We start from the raw sequence: 17,104 nt of genomic DNA, 5'->3' as shown, positions 1-17,104 counted from the left end.
GAGAGATACAAACACAGACATACACACACACACACACACACAGACATACACACACACACAGACATACACACACACACACACACACACACACACACACACACACACACACACACACACACACACACAGACAGACACACACACACACACACACACATACATACACACACACACAGACATACACACATACACACACACACACACAGACATACACACACACACACACACACACACATACATAGAGACATACACACATGCACAAAGACACACACACAGAGAGAGAGAGAGAGATACTCACTCTCTCACACACACACACACACACACACACAGACACAGAAAATGATAGGAATTTCCCAAATCCAGTTATGGCTCAAAGATTCAAAGCATGCTGGTGCCATTTCAGTCCTCTCATCCCCATCAGCAAGTGTGTGTGTGTGTGTGTCTGTGTGTGTGTCTGTGTGTGTGTGTGTGTGTGAGTGTGTGAGTGTGTGTGTGTGTGTGTGTGTGTATGTCTGTGTGTGTGTGTGAGTGTGGTGGTGGTGGGGGGGGGTGTATCTCTCGTATGCTTTAGATAGGTGTGTGTGTGTGTGGTGGTGGTGGTGGGGGATGTCTCTCGTATGCTCTGTCTCAGATAGGTGTGTGTGTGTGTGTGTGTGTGTGTGTGTGTGTATCTCGCATGCTCTGTCTCAGACAGGGAAACCAGTTTAGGTTATTGCACCACTACAGAAGAGCTCCAAAGTTTAAACACACAACTCTCGTTACACGATCTAATCGGCTCCCCATCTTATAGCATAATTGCTGTTTGATAGCGCGCTGTCCAAAAATAGAATTTCATTTCTGGGCTCGGCTGTTCTGGGAGGATGGGAGCGCGATATTGGCAGTAATAAAGATATTGGCAGTATAAAGATATTGGCACTAATAAAGATATTGGGCTCTCTGTGAGTAAGCCGCTAACGTTATGAGATCGCCCAGGCATGACCTCATTCCGCTGGTGGTCATGGGAGTGAATGACACAGAGCCGGGGAGCATACTGTGGGCTCTTAGCGCCATCTTCTGGACAGTCTTAGCTTTGCTAGTGTCATGATTTACCTGGAGAACGCTTATTATAGCAACCAATTGGTCATGTACCATTGGAACAAAGATAAAACCTAAGATAAATCAAATGTACCTGTTTGCGTATGTTGACAATTAAGAAACTGTTTTAAAGGCGCACTGTTTTAAAGGCGAACTATGCAGGTTTTTTAGCTTAATTTACCTCGGAGTCATTGGAATGGCTATATGACTTTTTTCGGGTTGAATGGTGGCTGTCTCGCTTCCCCCTAGTGCCTGTGAGCGGAAAAACCACCCTTGCAACTGTGGGCTACCAAAATGTTACAAGTTATTATTTGAATCCAAGTGACTGTTTCTAGCCCTGAGATATGTTGGAGATATCCCATTTGCAAATATTGGACCTACGGGTATACTGGTGTATGTCACCCAATGATGTCATTTTGAGCTACCTTAAGGAATATATTGCACTTAGGACATTAAATCTAGCTTGGATTTGATCAGTAGACATGATTGAGGATAATATATCTCCATTTGTCGACCATAAATGACCTAAACATTATGTTTCAACCAATCATTGAAATAGATATGTATTTGAAATCACTGGCTGGATCACAGAATTTAGGCGGTTACAGCGACAAAAATAATAAAAAGGCCGAGCATTTTTCTTTTGATTTATGAAGTCCACAGATGGGCCTTTCATGTGCAGAAAGAATTTTGAAAAAAGGAGGTTGCTCATTGGAGATATGCAGGTCTGAATATTGCTATTTTTTGGGTATTCGCCCAAAGGCATGTGACAGAGTGGATACGTGCAGTCCTGGACTGACACCAGTCACACCTTACACCTTGTAACTCCAGTTTTAAACTAACCTTGGATGGACCTTTGATGGCATGGATTGTTACTTTGTTGTGTTAAAATCTGACAGCAGGATGGATGTCAACATATTATGCAATTTTGGGCCTTTTTTTGAGGTTTTTTGGCCTAAAACAAGGACGGGGGCCTAACTCCCCCTGGGTTGTTTCAAATTCTATTAAAATAAAGTCTATTAAAATAAAGGTCCAATATTAGATCTGATAAAGTAGCTGGTCAGAATGCATATGTCTGGAGTGTCTAGTGTCCTAAACGTACATCAAGTCAAAAAAAGGCGCTAACTAAATAAACTTATTATCAAGTCTCCATTCCAGAAAGATAAACTGAAATTGTTTCTATAAAGACAGGAAAAGTAGATGAACCTAAATGATCTTACAGATTCAGCCATCAATATTGTAAACATTTCAATACAAGTCCTGAACTCCACATCATAACAGGGATGGTTGGGTTTGCTCTGGGAGTGAAGGCGAAGGTCGAGAGATCTGCCATCTTGCTTTCCTGGTGTGGACAACTGGCCCTGAGTAGCAGTACCTCGCTTTCACCAGCAGAGGGCTCTAACCTCACCTGAGATCCATAGATATCATCTTATCAATCTTATTAAGGTCAATTAGACATTTTCAAACACACAGCAAGAACATATTTATCAACCAACCGCAAACATATAATGTGTGTGTAAACATAATCAGCATGGCAGACCCTCTCTCAGGATTAGTATCTGATGGGTCAGCTCTGGAGAGGCAAATAGAAGATACTCTCTCCACACACAGTGCCCCCAGCCCCCCCTGACTGAGGTGTAATGGCAAGTGTATCATTTAGCCTCGTTCTGGCCTCCGGGTGAATAAAGTGAATTAAGAGGCCTGCCACTGTAAACTAAGAGTGAGATGTATTAATAATTAAGGAGGAGGAAAGGTAAACTAAGAGTGAGATGTATTAATAATTAAGAAGGAGGAAAGGTAAACTAAGAGTGAGATGTATTAATAATTAAGAAGGAGGAAGGGTAAACTAAGAGTGAGAAGAGTGGTTAATTAGGAAGGTGGAAAGGTATGCACAGGGTTGGGTCAGATTACTTTGAAATGTAATCCTACTGACTACAAATTACATGGCAATTTTTGTAATCAGTAACGTAATCAGTTGGATTACCAAAAACATGTAACGTAATCTGATTACTTTAGGATTACTTTTAGAATTACTTAAATAAATATGTCCCTTAAGTAAAAGACACCACTACACTGAATTGATGAAAGAATTCTCATTCTATTTTTCTCTTTATTATTTTATTGCATCTAAGAAATCTCTTTGCTCTGAGTAAAGCATTCCTGTGTGAATGAACTGATCTTTTCCTCCAAAAGTATTACCATTTACTTTGAGGTCACCAGGTCCCATTGTCTGAAAAACACCCAAAACTAATACATCTCTATAGCTATTCTCCACTTTGGGGGTGGTGTTTTGGTGGTTGAAATTTTCACACCATCCAAAAATTGATCACTTAGTCATCATGGATGTGATCATGGATCACTATTCTCCAAACATGCACAACTCAGCTTAACCTTTATAAGGGCACACCTGGACAATGAATTTAGCTTTCACTGGATTTTTTTGACCCAGGGACATGGCCTGAGATCGGAATAAAAAAGGAAGCATTAAACCCAAATGACACCATGTCCATTTCAATTGTGGGGGTGAGAAAATTATTCCTTTGGGATGTTTTTCAACCAGGGGGACCTGGTGACTTTCTCAAAGTAAACGGTAACACTAAAACAAGAGGCTACATTGAGATTTGGAGGAAAAGATCAGGCAGTGTGCCGAGAGACCTGCCCCAATAGTAAATAAGTTAGTAATAAGTATAGATACTCTTTTGATCCCGTGAGGGAAATTTGGTCTCCCAATCCGTGAATTAGTGAAGCACACAGAGCACACAGTGAACACACAGTGAGATGAAGCACACAATGAGCACACAGTGAGGTGAAGCACACAATGAGCACACAGTGAGGTGAAGCACACAATGAGCACACAGTGAGGTGAAGCACACAATGAGCACACAGTGAGGTGAAGCACATACTAACCTGGAGCAGTGAGCTGTCTGGAGCGGCGCTCGGGGATCAGTGAGGGGTTAGGTGCCTTACTCAAGGGCACTTCAGCCGTGGATGTGGGCATGGGAGAGCAGTGCTCAACCACTTCCCCCACCCACATTTTTTCTACTGCTCAGGGATCAAACCGGCAAGCCCAAAGCTTGTCAAATTAAAAGATAGCTAGGCTATCATAAAAAAGTTGCATTGTTTGCATGATAAAATGTAATCAGGTAATCCCCAACAATGTAACTTTAATCTGATTACAAATTTTTTTTTATTGTAATCTGGGCTGATTATAGTTACTTGATTTTTGTAATCTGATTACGTAATCCAGATTACATGTAATCAGTTACTACCCAACCCTGGGTATGCAGCCGTAACAGACCCTGATGGAGGCAGTCTGTTTGTCTGTCTGTGGATGAGGATTATTGAGCTGAGATTATTATCGCTATCACACACACAGACTTAGCATGGTGAAGATACCAAAACCCAGAGGTACAGACTCAAACTGGCCAACTATTACACACACACACACACACACACATCACCGCATTCTTCAATCAATGGTTTATTACAAAATAACGCATGACAGAACTCAGTTTTACTCTAATGGAAAAACACAATACAAAATGCACCTCTCTGGGCAGGAGGGGGCACTGTTTTATCCGAGGGGTGGGGGGGGCGGAGTTACAGCACTGCCAGCAAAGGAACCGCTGAGGCCGAGCAGAACCCTCAGAGGAGGAATACTGGAGAAGGAATAAGAACCACAACAGAAAGAACCCAGGGGAACCAGCGGAACACATGGAATAGACTAGAAGAAAACATTTTCTGCAGATACAGGAACAGGGCATGGTGGGACCGAGAGTATTATCGTCTTGCGCATACATACAGCCGGTGGCTCCGGGAAGCTTTGGTGACGCGCGCACACACACACACACACACACACGCACGCACGCACACACACAGAGCTGCTGAGGACACTTGAGAAACCTGCAGGTGACGAAGGGTTGCAGTTTTTATAAAATGTTGCATGGAGTCTGTTTTCCCTGGGTGGTAGGGTCAAATGTGTGTGTGTGTGTGTGTGTGGGTCTGGCTGGACGGGAGCCGGTAAAAAATCTGCCTGATTAGGAGTTCGTTTTGTGTTTGTTTATTATCGGGCGATTCGTAGTCCTCGTGCGGCACACACACAGAGCAGCCGTTCGTAGTGCTTGTTCGTTTTGTCATCTATACATACAATAGTGCAACACCTGTGAAAATATGAAATCCTTTGCCAGCTCCCGGAGAAATCCATCAGAGGAAGCTTCGCTCGGCCCACACACCGGGAGGCCCATCTCAACGCATCAGTCTTCTCCACAACACGCAGCCGATGGGAAGAAACTAACGCAGTTTGCTCAAGTATATTCTCATGGTATAATCATCATGCACACACAAATATATATATATATATATTTATATATGATCACATTTTCTCTATATGTGAGTATTAAATTCAGAGTCCTGTATAACCCTGGCGTGGGTACAATGGATTTCATATTTTGACATACTGCTAGAAAATAAAGTTTTATTCTCTTTAGTAAGCAGATGTGGGGGAAACCGCCTTGAGTCCAGGAGCGGTTTGCGCAGTCAGGTGGTGATGACTCGGACCGAGCTGCTCTGGAAAAGAACGTGGAGGAGGAAGGAGAAGGTTCTCAAAGGTCCAATTTTATTCCACAGCACAGCCTCCGCCCCACGCGAGGACGAGGAGGCGATCGATTTAACAAACCAACCAAGCGATCGACACGGAACCGGAAACCGCACACTCAACTTGAACCGACACACAAACAGATACAGAAGCGTCATGGTAGATCAGTCCTGGAAAGAAACCTTTGTGTTTTAGCTTAAAAACTGTATAGGAGAGATGCAGATAGTCAGACAGAGAGAAAAATAAAGAGATGGAAGAGCAAAAAATGATGTGAAACATCAACCAGCATCCGATGGGTTAACTCTGGGATGTGAACTGGTCTAAGTCTGGGGACCGCTCGACCCGCACAGAGAACGGTGCTGGACGTGGGAAGCTACACACTATGAACAAACGAGTGGACGTCGGGGAGGGGTGCGCCCCGGCTACGGCACACCGGACCAAACCGGACCTTGACCCGCTGGGCGGCGCCACAAGTGAGGCCCACTTTCACGGTTGCTTGTGACCTCGGGCAGCCACAAGGTGAAATGGTAAAAGTTCAAAGGTCAAATGGTAAAAGTTCTTCATTCAGTGAGGGGCCGCGTTCAGACACATATCAAAAATAAATAAACGCACTCATTACACCCTCAACATCTTTTTTTCTTTTCTTCATCTATTTTCATTTTTCTTTTTTTGAAGTTCTGGTAGTTGTCATTTTTGGGAATAATAATAATAATAATAATAATAATAATATTCACCGGGCACGACCAGGGTTCCCTACACGCCAGTCCAATTCAAATTCAATCCTTAAATTAACATAAATTAACCTTCCAGAACCAACCAAGTAACAAAGGGAATGTCTACAAAAAAAAAAAAAAATCTATACTCATTTGCAATGATGGCTACGTGGCCAACTCATATACACACACACACAGACGATACGCTATGACAAATTTAAAATGGGGGTGGGGTGAAGAGTAGGATTCAGGCGCTTGTTTAAGGAGGTCCAAACACATGGTACCCAAGATGCATTGAAAAACACAGAACGCCAACTCAAGTCCCAAAACCTAACAAAAAAAAAAAAGATAAAATAAAACAAATACGCAAACAAGGGGGGTCTGTATGAGGGGAAAGAACTGAGAATTGGCCAATTACAGAGTTGTTTTGTTTGTTGTTTTTTTTCTTCCTTTCCTCAACTGTCAGCAGTGTTGCAAAAGTCCAACCCAAACACACTCCGCTGAAGAAGAGAGGGAGAGTGGAGAGGAGGGGGTTTGGGGGTCTCCTCTCACTCAGAGTCTGACTCCAGGGGCGCAGTCTCGTCGATGACGGGGCGGCTCCTCTGGCGCTGCTTGCCCCCCTGTGAGGCGGCGCGGTCGGCCGAGTGCACCTTCTTGTGCCGCGAGAAGCTGGAGGAGTGGACGAAGGTCTTGCCGCAGTGCAGGCAGGAGTAGAGCTTGCCGGACGCGTGCGTCTGCTGGTGCTGCTTGAGGTTGGACAGACGCACGAAGCTCTTGCGGCAGATGCTGCACGTGTACTGCTTCTCTCCGGCGTGGCTGTTCTCGTGGCGGGCGAGGCTGCCCGTGCTGCTGAAGCGCTTGTCGCAGTGGAGACACTCGTACGGGCGATCGGGGTCAGGGCTGCGGGACTGGGCCTGGGCAGCGGCCGCCGCCGCCGTCGCGGCCGCCAGTCGGGCACGCGCCGCCGCCTTGGAGCGCTTGTTCTTCTTGCAGAGCGTGTAGTAGTTGGGCTTGTCCCGCGAGCACAGCTTGAGGCGGATCTTCAGGTCGGACGACTTGGCCAGCGGGTCTTTGCTGTCCTGCGTGTAGGAGTTGAGCAGCTGCCTCACGTGCGCCACCTGGTGTTTGGAGAGCTGCGTGGAGTTCCTGAAGACCTTGTCGCACTGCGTGCACTGGTACTGCTTTTCACCGCCCACGCTGACCGCCACGCCACCTTTGACCCGCCCACCCCCGCGCTTCTTCTTGGGCTTGCCCATGCTGGGCAGCGCCATGCTGAGCTCGGGCAGCACCATTGCGGCTCCACGGGGGCCCTTGGTGCCCGCGCTGGTGGTGCCGGGCCGGGCCTTGCCCTTGTGGATGAGGCGGTGGCGCGACAGGCTGGAGCTGTGGTTGAAGTGCTTCCCGCACAGATTGCACGTGTGCAGCCGCTTGGCCTTGTGGCTCTTCTTGTGGATGGCCAGCAGGCGCTTGCCGTTGCAGCGGACGCCGCACACGTTGCACGCCAGCGTCTTCTTGCCCTCGCCGGCCTTGCCGTACTCCTCTTTGTGCTGATTGGCTGCGGCGGCGGCTGCGGCGGCGGTTGCCGCGGCGATGATGGCCTTGGCTCCGCCACGGCCGTGCGTCTGGACGTGGCGGGACAGGCTGGACGAGTGGCTGTAGCATTTGCCGCAGACGTGGCAGGCGTGAGAGCCGCTGCCCTTGGGGGCGCGCGTGCCGGTCCTGCCCCCTCCTCCTCTCCACCGGGGGGGCGGCATCACCTCGTCGTCCACGTCGTCATCGTGGCCCAGCTGGCTGACCCCGGGCTCGGTCGGGTCGTCCGAGTCGCTGTGGCCGTCCTCCAGCATCTCCTCCTCGTCTGGCGGCGGCACCTCCACACTCTCCTCCACGATGCATTCTGGGTAGACGGACTCGTAGTGGGCGAAGAAGCTCTCGTCCGGCTCGGGTTTCAGCTCGCCGGGCACAAAGCCCTCCTCGGAGTCCTTCTTCACGCACGAGATGGTGAACTTGGAGCCCACCTCGGCCCACTTGACCACGTACTCGATGGGCTGCGTGTCCAGCTCCACGGTGATGAAGTCCGCGCCCAGGGCCTCAGGCTCCGATGACGTCAGCTCCGTCTCTGCGTCCTCCATCAGGCCGGCTAAGCGCTAGCCCCTGGGCCTCTGAGTGAGTGTGTGTGTGTGTCTGTCTGTCTGTGGGGTTGTCTTCCTCAGTTGAGTGAATTGTCCCAAAATACACAAATAGTCTGGGGAAGGAAAGACAAACAGCAGAAGAAAATGTTATAATTGATACGAATGTGCTAACTAAAGAAACAACTCACTATAGTATGAAGTTCTGATCATTTGAACATAAACGTTTTAGTGCATATCTCCGGTTGATTTTACTCTCACCCACGCACATCCGGGAATGTTGCCAGGGTTACCTAAATGCATATCTCAAAATGATCGTAGCTATGGATAAATTTCTACTCCATGAGCCAGGCATTCACAAACACAATTCCAGTCCCTCGATTCGTTCCGGTCAGACGCAGGCGTGCAGACGAAAAACACCATGACCTACATTAAACCGCCACTCAGATGAAGCATACAAGTCAACCGACTCCTTCAGAACTTAAATGGGTCGAAAAATATACGTTTTGATAACAATTAATAGGCCATCGTCTATTAATACACCACACAGCAACAATTTCCTGAGTCAAATAATTCATGAGACAGCCTCCCGTATGAGGTAAACGACGGCAGTTTCCTCATAGGCGGGATGATGCGACGTACCAACTGGCTGCATGCGGGCTTTCCGTGTCTTGTCCCGGCAGTCTTCGTAACACCAATCTCACAGGCTATTCTTATTAATCCACCCTCCTACGTATTTAATCGCATGATATTTGACATATCTGATGTATTTAGGACCAAAATTCATCAGACAAAGCGATGCATCGATAAACAGGAAATACAACATTGCAAGACCCGAGACAGCCACAATGCATTCTGGGAAAGGATTAAAAGGGCTGTTGTAGCCGAGGCCGCCCGAACACCAAAATCCCACGTCAAAAACTGCTTACATTAGAAAAAAACAACGCGGCATCTAAGGAATTATATCAAATGCATTGATATGATAATATGATTGACGAGGTATCTAGTCTTGGAGGAAAGACTCTGACCTTGTCGCGGCAAGAAACGGAAGAGACACTCGTCATAAGCTGGTTGGCGAGATATAATAGGGCCTCAATTCAATCGGCCCGCCATAAATTTGCGCCCATCATCACACACTGACAATGTAGCCTACCACAATGCACTCATCCGTCAATCCTCAACGACACGCCAGTGCGAGTCAACCGCCAAATTCATTACACGCAAAACTTCCACCATTCCGACTCGTCTATATGCAACTAAATGATAAGCAGAGATGATAAAGAGCCATGAATGGTCTATTTCATGAACCGGCGTTCACAACACGTCAATTCACCAATCTAACCATTCGGTTAGCTTATTGCTGACGCTGACTGGGTTGTGAGAAACAGTCTGCAACAAATGACGGCATTCTTGTAGTTAAATTTGGCATGAAGGTTCTTTGTTACACCCGCAGGATAACAAGGAAATGCAACCGACTAGGAATATGGACTTCATTCGGCTCGATTCAGCATATATTATAAATATATTGAACACAAATTGAACATTTAAGTGTTGTGAAAGGTAAATGTTTCTCCATCAAGTCAGCGTGCTGGGATGAATAGCAGCTACACTCATCACGAATTCGGGGACCGAACGCTGTGGCATCTAGTTAACAATTCCCCTCGGAGAATCTGACAAGATGCTTGGAAGATTACTGTAAAATGTTGAGCGATTTCACGACATTTGGCACTTTGAGATCTATAATCCACAAATTCGATGTAATTACCGTGGTTCTGCCCTTAAATTTGTTGTCTTGGCCCTCGAAGAAATCTATGTCGTTTCGGTTTTGCCGCACCTCTGCCAGATCATAACCGATGTCTTCGCGAATATCAATTCTTTGCGGCCCTAGTGTTTCTCCGCTGATTTTAAAACGCAGAGAAAACAATCGGCCCAGAGGCCTGAACAGCCAGCAGTTTTTCCGTATGGCGTAAAGATCTCCAACGCCAGCTCGCGCTGCTTTGTCATTGGGCATTACGCCAAATGTAAAAGAAGCATGCGCGTGCTGTCGCAAAAGCTGCCGCAAATGCTCTGCAACCTGAAAATAAAATTAGCAAAAAACGTATTTGTTTAACTGTATATACCTTAGTGGACATACCATATAATATACATTGAAATGGCCGACATCTGTGGTGAGAATGTGTGTGTTATTTAAATGCATGAATCGCGCCGCGCCAGTCAGATTTGACGGCGTTTGGTTTAATGTTGCAACTGCTTTACGGCAGTCAGACATGTCCAAAACACATTAACACTAGCCTAAACATGTTAGGTGGACGTCTGGCTGTGTCATCATAGCTTTTCCATAACGTTATACTGTATGAGGGTATAGATGCAATATTGTGCCACATATGATTATATAATGCATGCCGTTCTCTGTAATATCTGCATTTTATCTTGCAAACTAAGTTATTCCGTGGCTATAAGCGTTATCGTTAACTGATTTAGCATATTTTTTTTTTATCTTCACAGTTAATAAACTTCACTTGCTGGAAAGGGACAAACGGTCAGATTGTTTCATTCTGACCTTGCTATCCTGATAGCCAAGCTTTTAGTAACCGGAATAGATTTATCTTAAGTGGTTGGCTGACACTAATAATAGTAGTCACTGAGCTGGTAAGTAATTGGAACAGTGCTAAGTTAGAGCAGCGGAGTGCTAGTCGTTAGCTAATCAACTACCCATTCAGAACATAACCAGCATGGACGACAACACATCATCATCAGGAGAGTCCAAAAGCGGTCTCACCGGACTTCTCCGGGGGACCACACCTGGGTACTCCAACACGGATCTAGCTGGTGTTCCATGTGAGACTTTATGGACTTCATATTCGAGTATAGAACTAATAAGAAATATGTGCTTTAATAGTTGCAACTGTTTTTAATGATAACAATGGACATAAGTGTTTATTTGTATACCTGTGTTGATTCATTTGGTGCCCTTCCAGTGACCGGCATGAGTCCCCTGTCGCCATACCTGAACGTAGATCCAAGATACCTTTTACAGGTAAGTTTCTGTAAACAGACAGCTATTCTGACAAGGACACACTGTGCTAATTTGAAGTGTGGCAGTTTTGTACTGTAAGGGAAGTAACAAAACGTGTATAGTGTAATTGGTTTGTACTTCAAGGGAAGTAGCAGTGTATATTGTGTATTTGAACTGTAGCAGTTTTATGCTGTAATATATATATTGTGTATTTGAACTGTAGCAGTTTTGTGCTGTAATATATATATTGTGTATTTGAACTGTAGCAGTGTTGTACTGTAAGGAAAGTAGCAGTACATACAGTACAGGCCAAACGTTTGAACACACCTTCTCATTCAATGCGTTTCCTTTATTTTCATGACTATTTACATTGTAGATTCATCAAAACTATTAATGAACACATGTGGAATTATGTACTTAACAAAAAAGTGGGAAATAACTGAAAACATGTCTTATATTATAGTTTCTTCAAAGTTGCTATTTGTTTTAAAAAATTGAATACCATATTCAGCAAGCCATAACTTGACAAATATTCATCTGTTGGCCAAATAACTTTGCATTCATTCATAGTTTTGATGCCTTCAGTGAGAATCTACAATGTAAATAGTCATGAAAATAAAGAAAACACATTGAAATGAGAAGGTGTGTCCAAACTTTTGGCCTGTACTGTATATCGTGTAATTGAAGTGTAGTATATAGTATGCTGGCCTGTACTGTATATAGTGTAATTGAAGTGTAGTATATAGTATGCTGACCTGTACTGTATATAGTGTAATTGAAGTGTAGTATATAGTAGGGCTGTCACTTTTGTGAAAAAATCCTGTTCGATTATTGAGACATAAGTGTTCATGGAATCGATTGTAAAATCGATTTTTCATGTCTAAAGACGTTTCCATTTTCAACGCCAAATATAGGCCAATCCACAAAAAAATAACAGGCATTAGGACGAACGTAAAGAGGGTGCTTGTAGACGCAAGCCAGCAATATTTCTGATGATTTATTGGCGTGAAGATTCGTGCACAATGACAAACAGGAGTGCTACATTCTCGAAAAACAATAAGCCGAGTATCCTGCCATTACATCAGTGACAAACATTACTGCAGGCTTCAACGTAGCTGTGTTTACGATTAGAAATGTCAAACAAATTTCGCCTACGTAGAACTCCATTGCACAGTTTGCATAGCCTACCGCTTTGTTCTTCTCCATAGTTTGATATACCAAAAATCCGAAGTACTTCCACACCGAACTCCTCAAGTTATTAGGGCCTATCACTCCTCTCTCTCATGTCGCACAGGTTGATCGCGTTGTCCTCCATTTTTGGCAAAACCGGAGCAGCACAGCAGCTGATTGAAACAGCTGTTTCCGGTGCGTAAAATTGGTGGGAATTTTCTTTTTAGCTTTCGCAATGCTTACTGCACTTCGGAATTCTTTTATATTCTTATATTCTTGTTTGTGAATTTTGTTTAATTCGTTTAAAATTAATAGTGTTCATATTTGGTTAAAATCGATTCCCTATTTTAGTTTTCGAAACTTGTGTTGTTTGGTCCAATCGATTGTGCAATCGATTTTCGAACGTAAAGTGACAGCCCTAGTATATAGTATGCTGACGTCCCTGCTACAGACTGATTGATGGACAGAGTTGCCATGGCAGCTGCATGGCCAGCCCTCAGAGTCAGTGTGGTTCCAGGGTGGACCCTTACCTTTTGCCCCTTGTCCTGCAGGACACTGACGAGTTCATTCTGCCCACGGGTGCCAACAAGACGAGAGGGCGCTTTGAGCTGGCCTTCTTCACCATCGGGAGCTGCTGCATCTCAGGTAAGGACATGGCCCTTTGGACTTCATCTATGCCTGCAAGCAAAGAGCCAAAGCACTCTGTCAGAAACCTGAAGGGAATTTTTTATACATTTACAAAACACTGTGAGAAAAAATAAATAATTGAATCCATTTTAAGATGAGTCTGTAACATAACAAAATGTGGAAAAAGTGAAGCACTGTGAATACTTTCCGTATGCACTGTATTTATTGTGAAATTCTATAGGCACTGGTTTGGAACCTTTGTGTGTGTGTGTGTGTGTGTGTGTCACAGGTGCTGTGTTTGGAGCACTTAACGGGCTCCGTATGGGGTTGGCGGAGACCAAAGACGTGGCGTGGTCCAAGCCACGGAACGTGCAGTGAGTTTCCAAAAGTTTGGTTGTGTGTGTGTTTGTAAATATAATTATATCACATATCTGTTTCACATCAGTGGACAATACACAACATGGCTGTTTAAGCAAGCCAAGGGGTTTGTGAGCAAGTAGTGTTGTTGTATGACTCAGTTTGACCACAAGGTGGCAGAGTGACCTCATGGTTGCAGTCCCCACTGTCGGCCGGCCTCTCTGAAGGATTGCATCAGTCCTGCCCTCTCTGAAGACTCAAACTCTGCCACACAAATATGGTTTACGTTTTCATGCAACCAAATGCTTTGCAATGTAGTGAGTGGAAGTTGCCATCACAAACAGTGGAAACATGGCATGTACTAGCTAACAGATCTCAATTGAACAAGAAAAGGCTGTGACGTTTACATTTGAAGTTATTTAAGTTCACATGTAAATAGTAATATATCTAACAACACAGGGTTTCTGCAGAAGATCTCATTGTGTCACATATGTACATATTTGGTCAGGGTTTAGTTCTAGATTTGAATAACCGTAGATAAACCTGTAGGGATGAAGGGTGAGGTCACTGATGAAGTAAGTGAAGGGGTTTTCTATATGACAACATGAGGACAGGTGCAGGTGTTGACCTGTGCGTTTGGCTGTAGCCAGACTTGTTTCTAGGCTCACCTGTATCAATGTTAGTCTGACCTGCTGGTCAAACACTGGCCATGTCAACACGGGAGGGGGCAGTGCCCCATTTGCCCTGTTGCCCTGACTATTGGGATGCAACCCTGGTCACTGTTGCCCTGGTCACTGGGGTGATGAGCTCAAGCTGTGTCTGCTCAGCGGGACCTCACCTGAGCCTCTCAAAAGCTGCAGCAGATGGACATACCACACACACACACACACACATACCACACACACACACACACACATACCACACACACACATACCACACACACACACACACATACCACACACACACACACACATACCACACACACACACACACACACACATACCACACACACACACATACCACACACATACCACACACACACACACACACACATACCACACACACACATACCACACACACATACCACACACACACACACATACCACACACACACACATACCACACACACACACACACACACATACCACACACACACATACCACACACACACACACACATACCACACACACACACACATACCACACATACCACACGCACACACACACACACACACACACACATACCACACACACACACACACACACACATACCACACACACACACACACGCACACACACACCACACACACACACACATACCACGCACACACACACACCACACACACACACCACACACACACACACACATACCACACACACATACCACACACACACATACCACACACACACACACACACACACATACCACACACACATACACACACACACACATACCACACACACACATACCACACACACACACACACATACCACACACACACACACATACCACACACACACACACATACCACACACACACACACACACACATACCACACACATACCACACACACACAGACACATACCACACACGCACACGCGCACACACACACACACACCCACACACACACCACACGCACACACACACACACACACACACACACACACACACCACACACACACACACACACCACACACACACACACACACCACACACGCACACACTACACGCACACACACCACACCACACACGCACACACTACACGCACACACACCACACACGCACACACTACACGCACACACGCACACACACCACACACACACACCACACACACACACACACACCACACACGCACACACTACACGCACACACACCACACCACACACGCACACACACCACACCACACACGCACACACTACACGCACACACACACACACCACACACACACACACACACCACACACGCACACACTACACGCACACACGCACACACACCACACACACACCACACACACACACACACACCACACACGCACACACTACACGCACACACGCACACACACCACACCACACACACACACACACACACACACATACCACACACACACACACGCACGCACGCACGCGTGCAAAACGTGTAAAGTAGTTCTCACTAAAACTAGTTTCTGAAACGTGGGTGAGCTACCATGTTGGTGGACTTATGAGGTGTTTGTGTGTGAGTGTCAGTGTGTGTGTGTGTGTGTGTGTGTGTGTGTGTGTGTGTGTGTGTGTGTATGTGCCCCATTTAGAAGGAGCTGAAACTAGTCTGCTTCACTGTGTCCAGGGACCTGTGCCTGTGAATTGATCTGAGCCGAGATCTTACTCTTGTGTGTGTGTGTGTGTGTGCGTGTGTTTGCCAGGATCCTGAACCTGGTGACCCGCCAGGGGGCCACCTGGGCCAACACACTGGGCTCTGTGGGTAAGAACACCTTCCTCCGACTCACACCCTGTGTGTGTGTGTGTGTCTGTGTGTGTATGTGTGTGTGTGTGTCTGTGTGTGTGTGTGGGTAAGAACACCTTCCTCCGACTCACACCCTGTGTGTGTGTGTGTCTGTGTGTGTGTGTGTGTGTCTGTGTGTGTGTGTGGGTAAGAACACCTTCCTCCGACTCACACCCTGTGTGCGTGTGTGTGTGTGTGGGTAAGAACACCTTCTTCCGACCGTGTGTGTGTGTATGCGTGCATATCTGTTTGTGTGAGTAATTTAATAATTCAGTAAGTGACTCAGATAAGTAATTCAGTAATGTTCCAATGTTTTTGTTGTGTGTGTGTGTGTGTGTGTGTGTGTCTCTGTGTTTGTGTGTGTAGCCTTGTTGTACAGTGTATTTGGAGTGGTCATTGAGAAAGCCAGAGGAGCTGAGGATGATGTCAACACTGTGGTTGCCGGGACGATGACAGGTGTGCTCTACAAATCACCAGGTGAGAATGGCGCGGGGAGGTGGGGCTTTTATGTGTACGTGCACACCTGATTGGTTGAGCTAGTGTGTTGAATGATATAGCTGCCACTGTAAACAGCACTGCACTCATGGGGCGCAGGCATAGTTTTCAGCATGGTACATTAAAAAATAAAATATAGGAATTAAATGTGGCGAGAATGAAAAATGTGTGATAAATTCCCTTCAGTTGTCCGTGGTACGGCCGTCATCATGGTGGACTGTGCTGTCAGATCGCACCGTGGCCTCACACACTCTTCTGGTTGGTGTTGAAACAGTTTCTCTCTTCAGAGAACCCGTTACTTTCTCAACACCTCTGAGTAAGACTGAGTGAGACGCAAGGCTGTTTCACAACCACAGACATGCGGTTCAAGCTGCGCTCCCCACACTCAGCCTCCCGACTCCTCACCTGCACTAAAACACGTGAACATATCACCCCAGTTCTGGCTTCACTCCACTGG

General features: G+C 45.8%; 2 protein-coding genes across 7 annotated transcripts in view; one reads left to right on the top strand and one right to left on the bottom strand.

Annotated features, from left to right (window-relative positions):
- Positions 1-4,535: 4,535 nt before the first annotated feature.
- Positions 4,536-10,460, bottom strand: LOC143124673 (uncharacterized). Of its 3 annotated transcripts, none has more exons than XM_076286376.1 (2): positions 10,270-10,460; positions 4,536-8,620 (listed from the first exon to the last, which is right to left on the bottom strand). In XM_076286376.1, the coding sequence occupies exon 2, from the start codon at positions 8,505-8,507 to the stop codon at positions 6,927-6,929; it is 1,581 nt and encodes a 526-aa protein (XP_076142491.1). In that variant the 5' UTR covers positions 8,508-8,620; positions 10,270-10,460; the 3' UTR covers positions 4,536-6,926. The 3 variants fall into 3 exon arrangements, with proteins under 3 accessions (XP_076142491.1, XP_076142492.1, XP_076142493.1); XM_076286377.1 differs by lacking the exon at positions 10,270-10,460 and adding an exon at positions 9,147-10,154; XM_076286378.1 differs by lacking the exon at positions 10,270-10,460 and adding an exon at positions 8,766-9,099.
- Positions 10,461-10,791: 331 nt separating this feature from the next.
- timm23b (translocase of inner mitochondrial membrane 23 homolog b (yeast)) overlaps positions 10,792-17,104 on the top strand; it is a 13,560-nt gene continuing 7,247 nt past the window's right edge. For 2 of the 4 annotated variants that reach the window (XM_076286371.1, XM_076286375.1), the window contains exons 1-6: positions 10,814-11,342; positions 11,483-11,541; positions 13,242-13,335; positions 13,607-13,691; positions 16,073-16,131; positions 16,519-16,629. In XM_076286371.1, coding sequence (XP_076142486.1) covers positions 11,237-11,342; positions 11,483-11,541; positions 13,242-13,335; positions 13,607-13,691; positions 16,073-16,131; positions 16,519-16,629 — 514 coding nt within the window. In that variant the 5' untranslated portion in view covers positions 10,814-11,236. Of the gene's footprint in view, positions 11,343-11,482; positions 11,542-13,241; positions 13,336-13,606; positions 13,692-16,072; positions 16,132-16,518; positions 16,630-17,104 lie in introns of all 4 variants that reach the window. The other 2 variants (XM_076286373.1, XM_076286374.1) reach the window with 2 other exon arrangements.

This window comes from Alosa pseudoharengus, unplaced genomic scaffold (assembly GCF_046254945.1).
Source record: "Alosa pseudoharengus isolate Yale_2024_CS ecotype anadromous, Long Island Sound unplaced genomic scaffold, YU_APseudo_1.1 YU_APseudo_1.1_scf_15, whole genome shotgun sequence".
Classification (NCBI taxonomy): Eukaryota; Metazoa; Chordata; class Actinopteri; order Clupeiformes; family Clupeidae; genus Alosa; species Alosa pseudoharengus.
The sequence above is the reverse complement of the archived record's forward strand: the minus strand, read 5'-3'. Positions and strand labels throughout refer to the sequence as shown.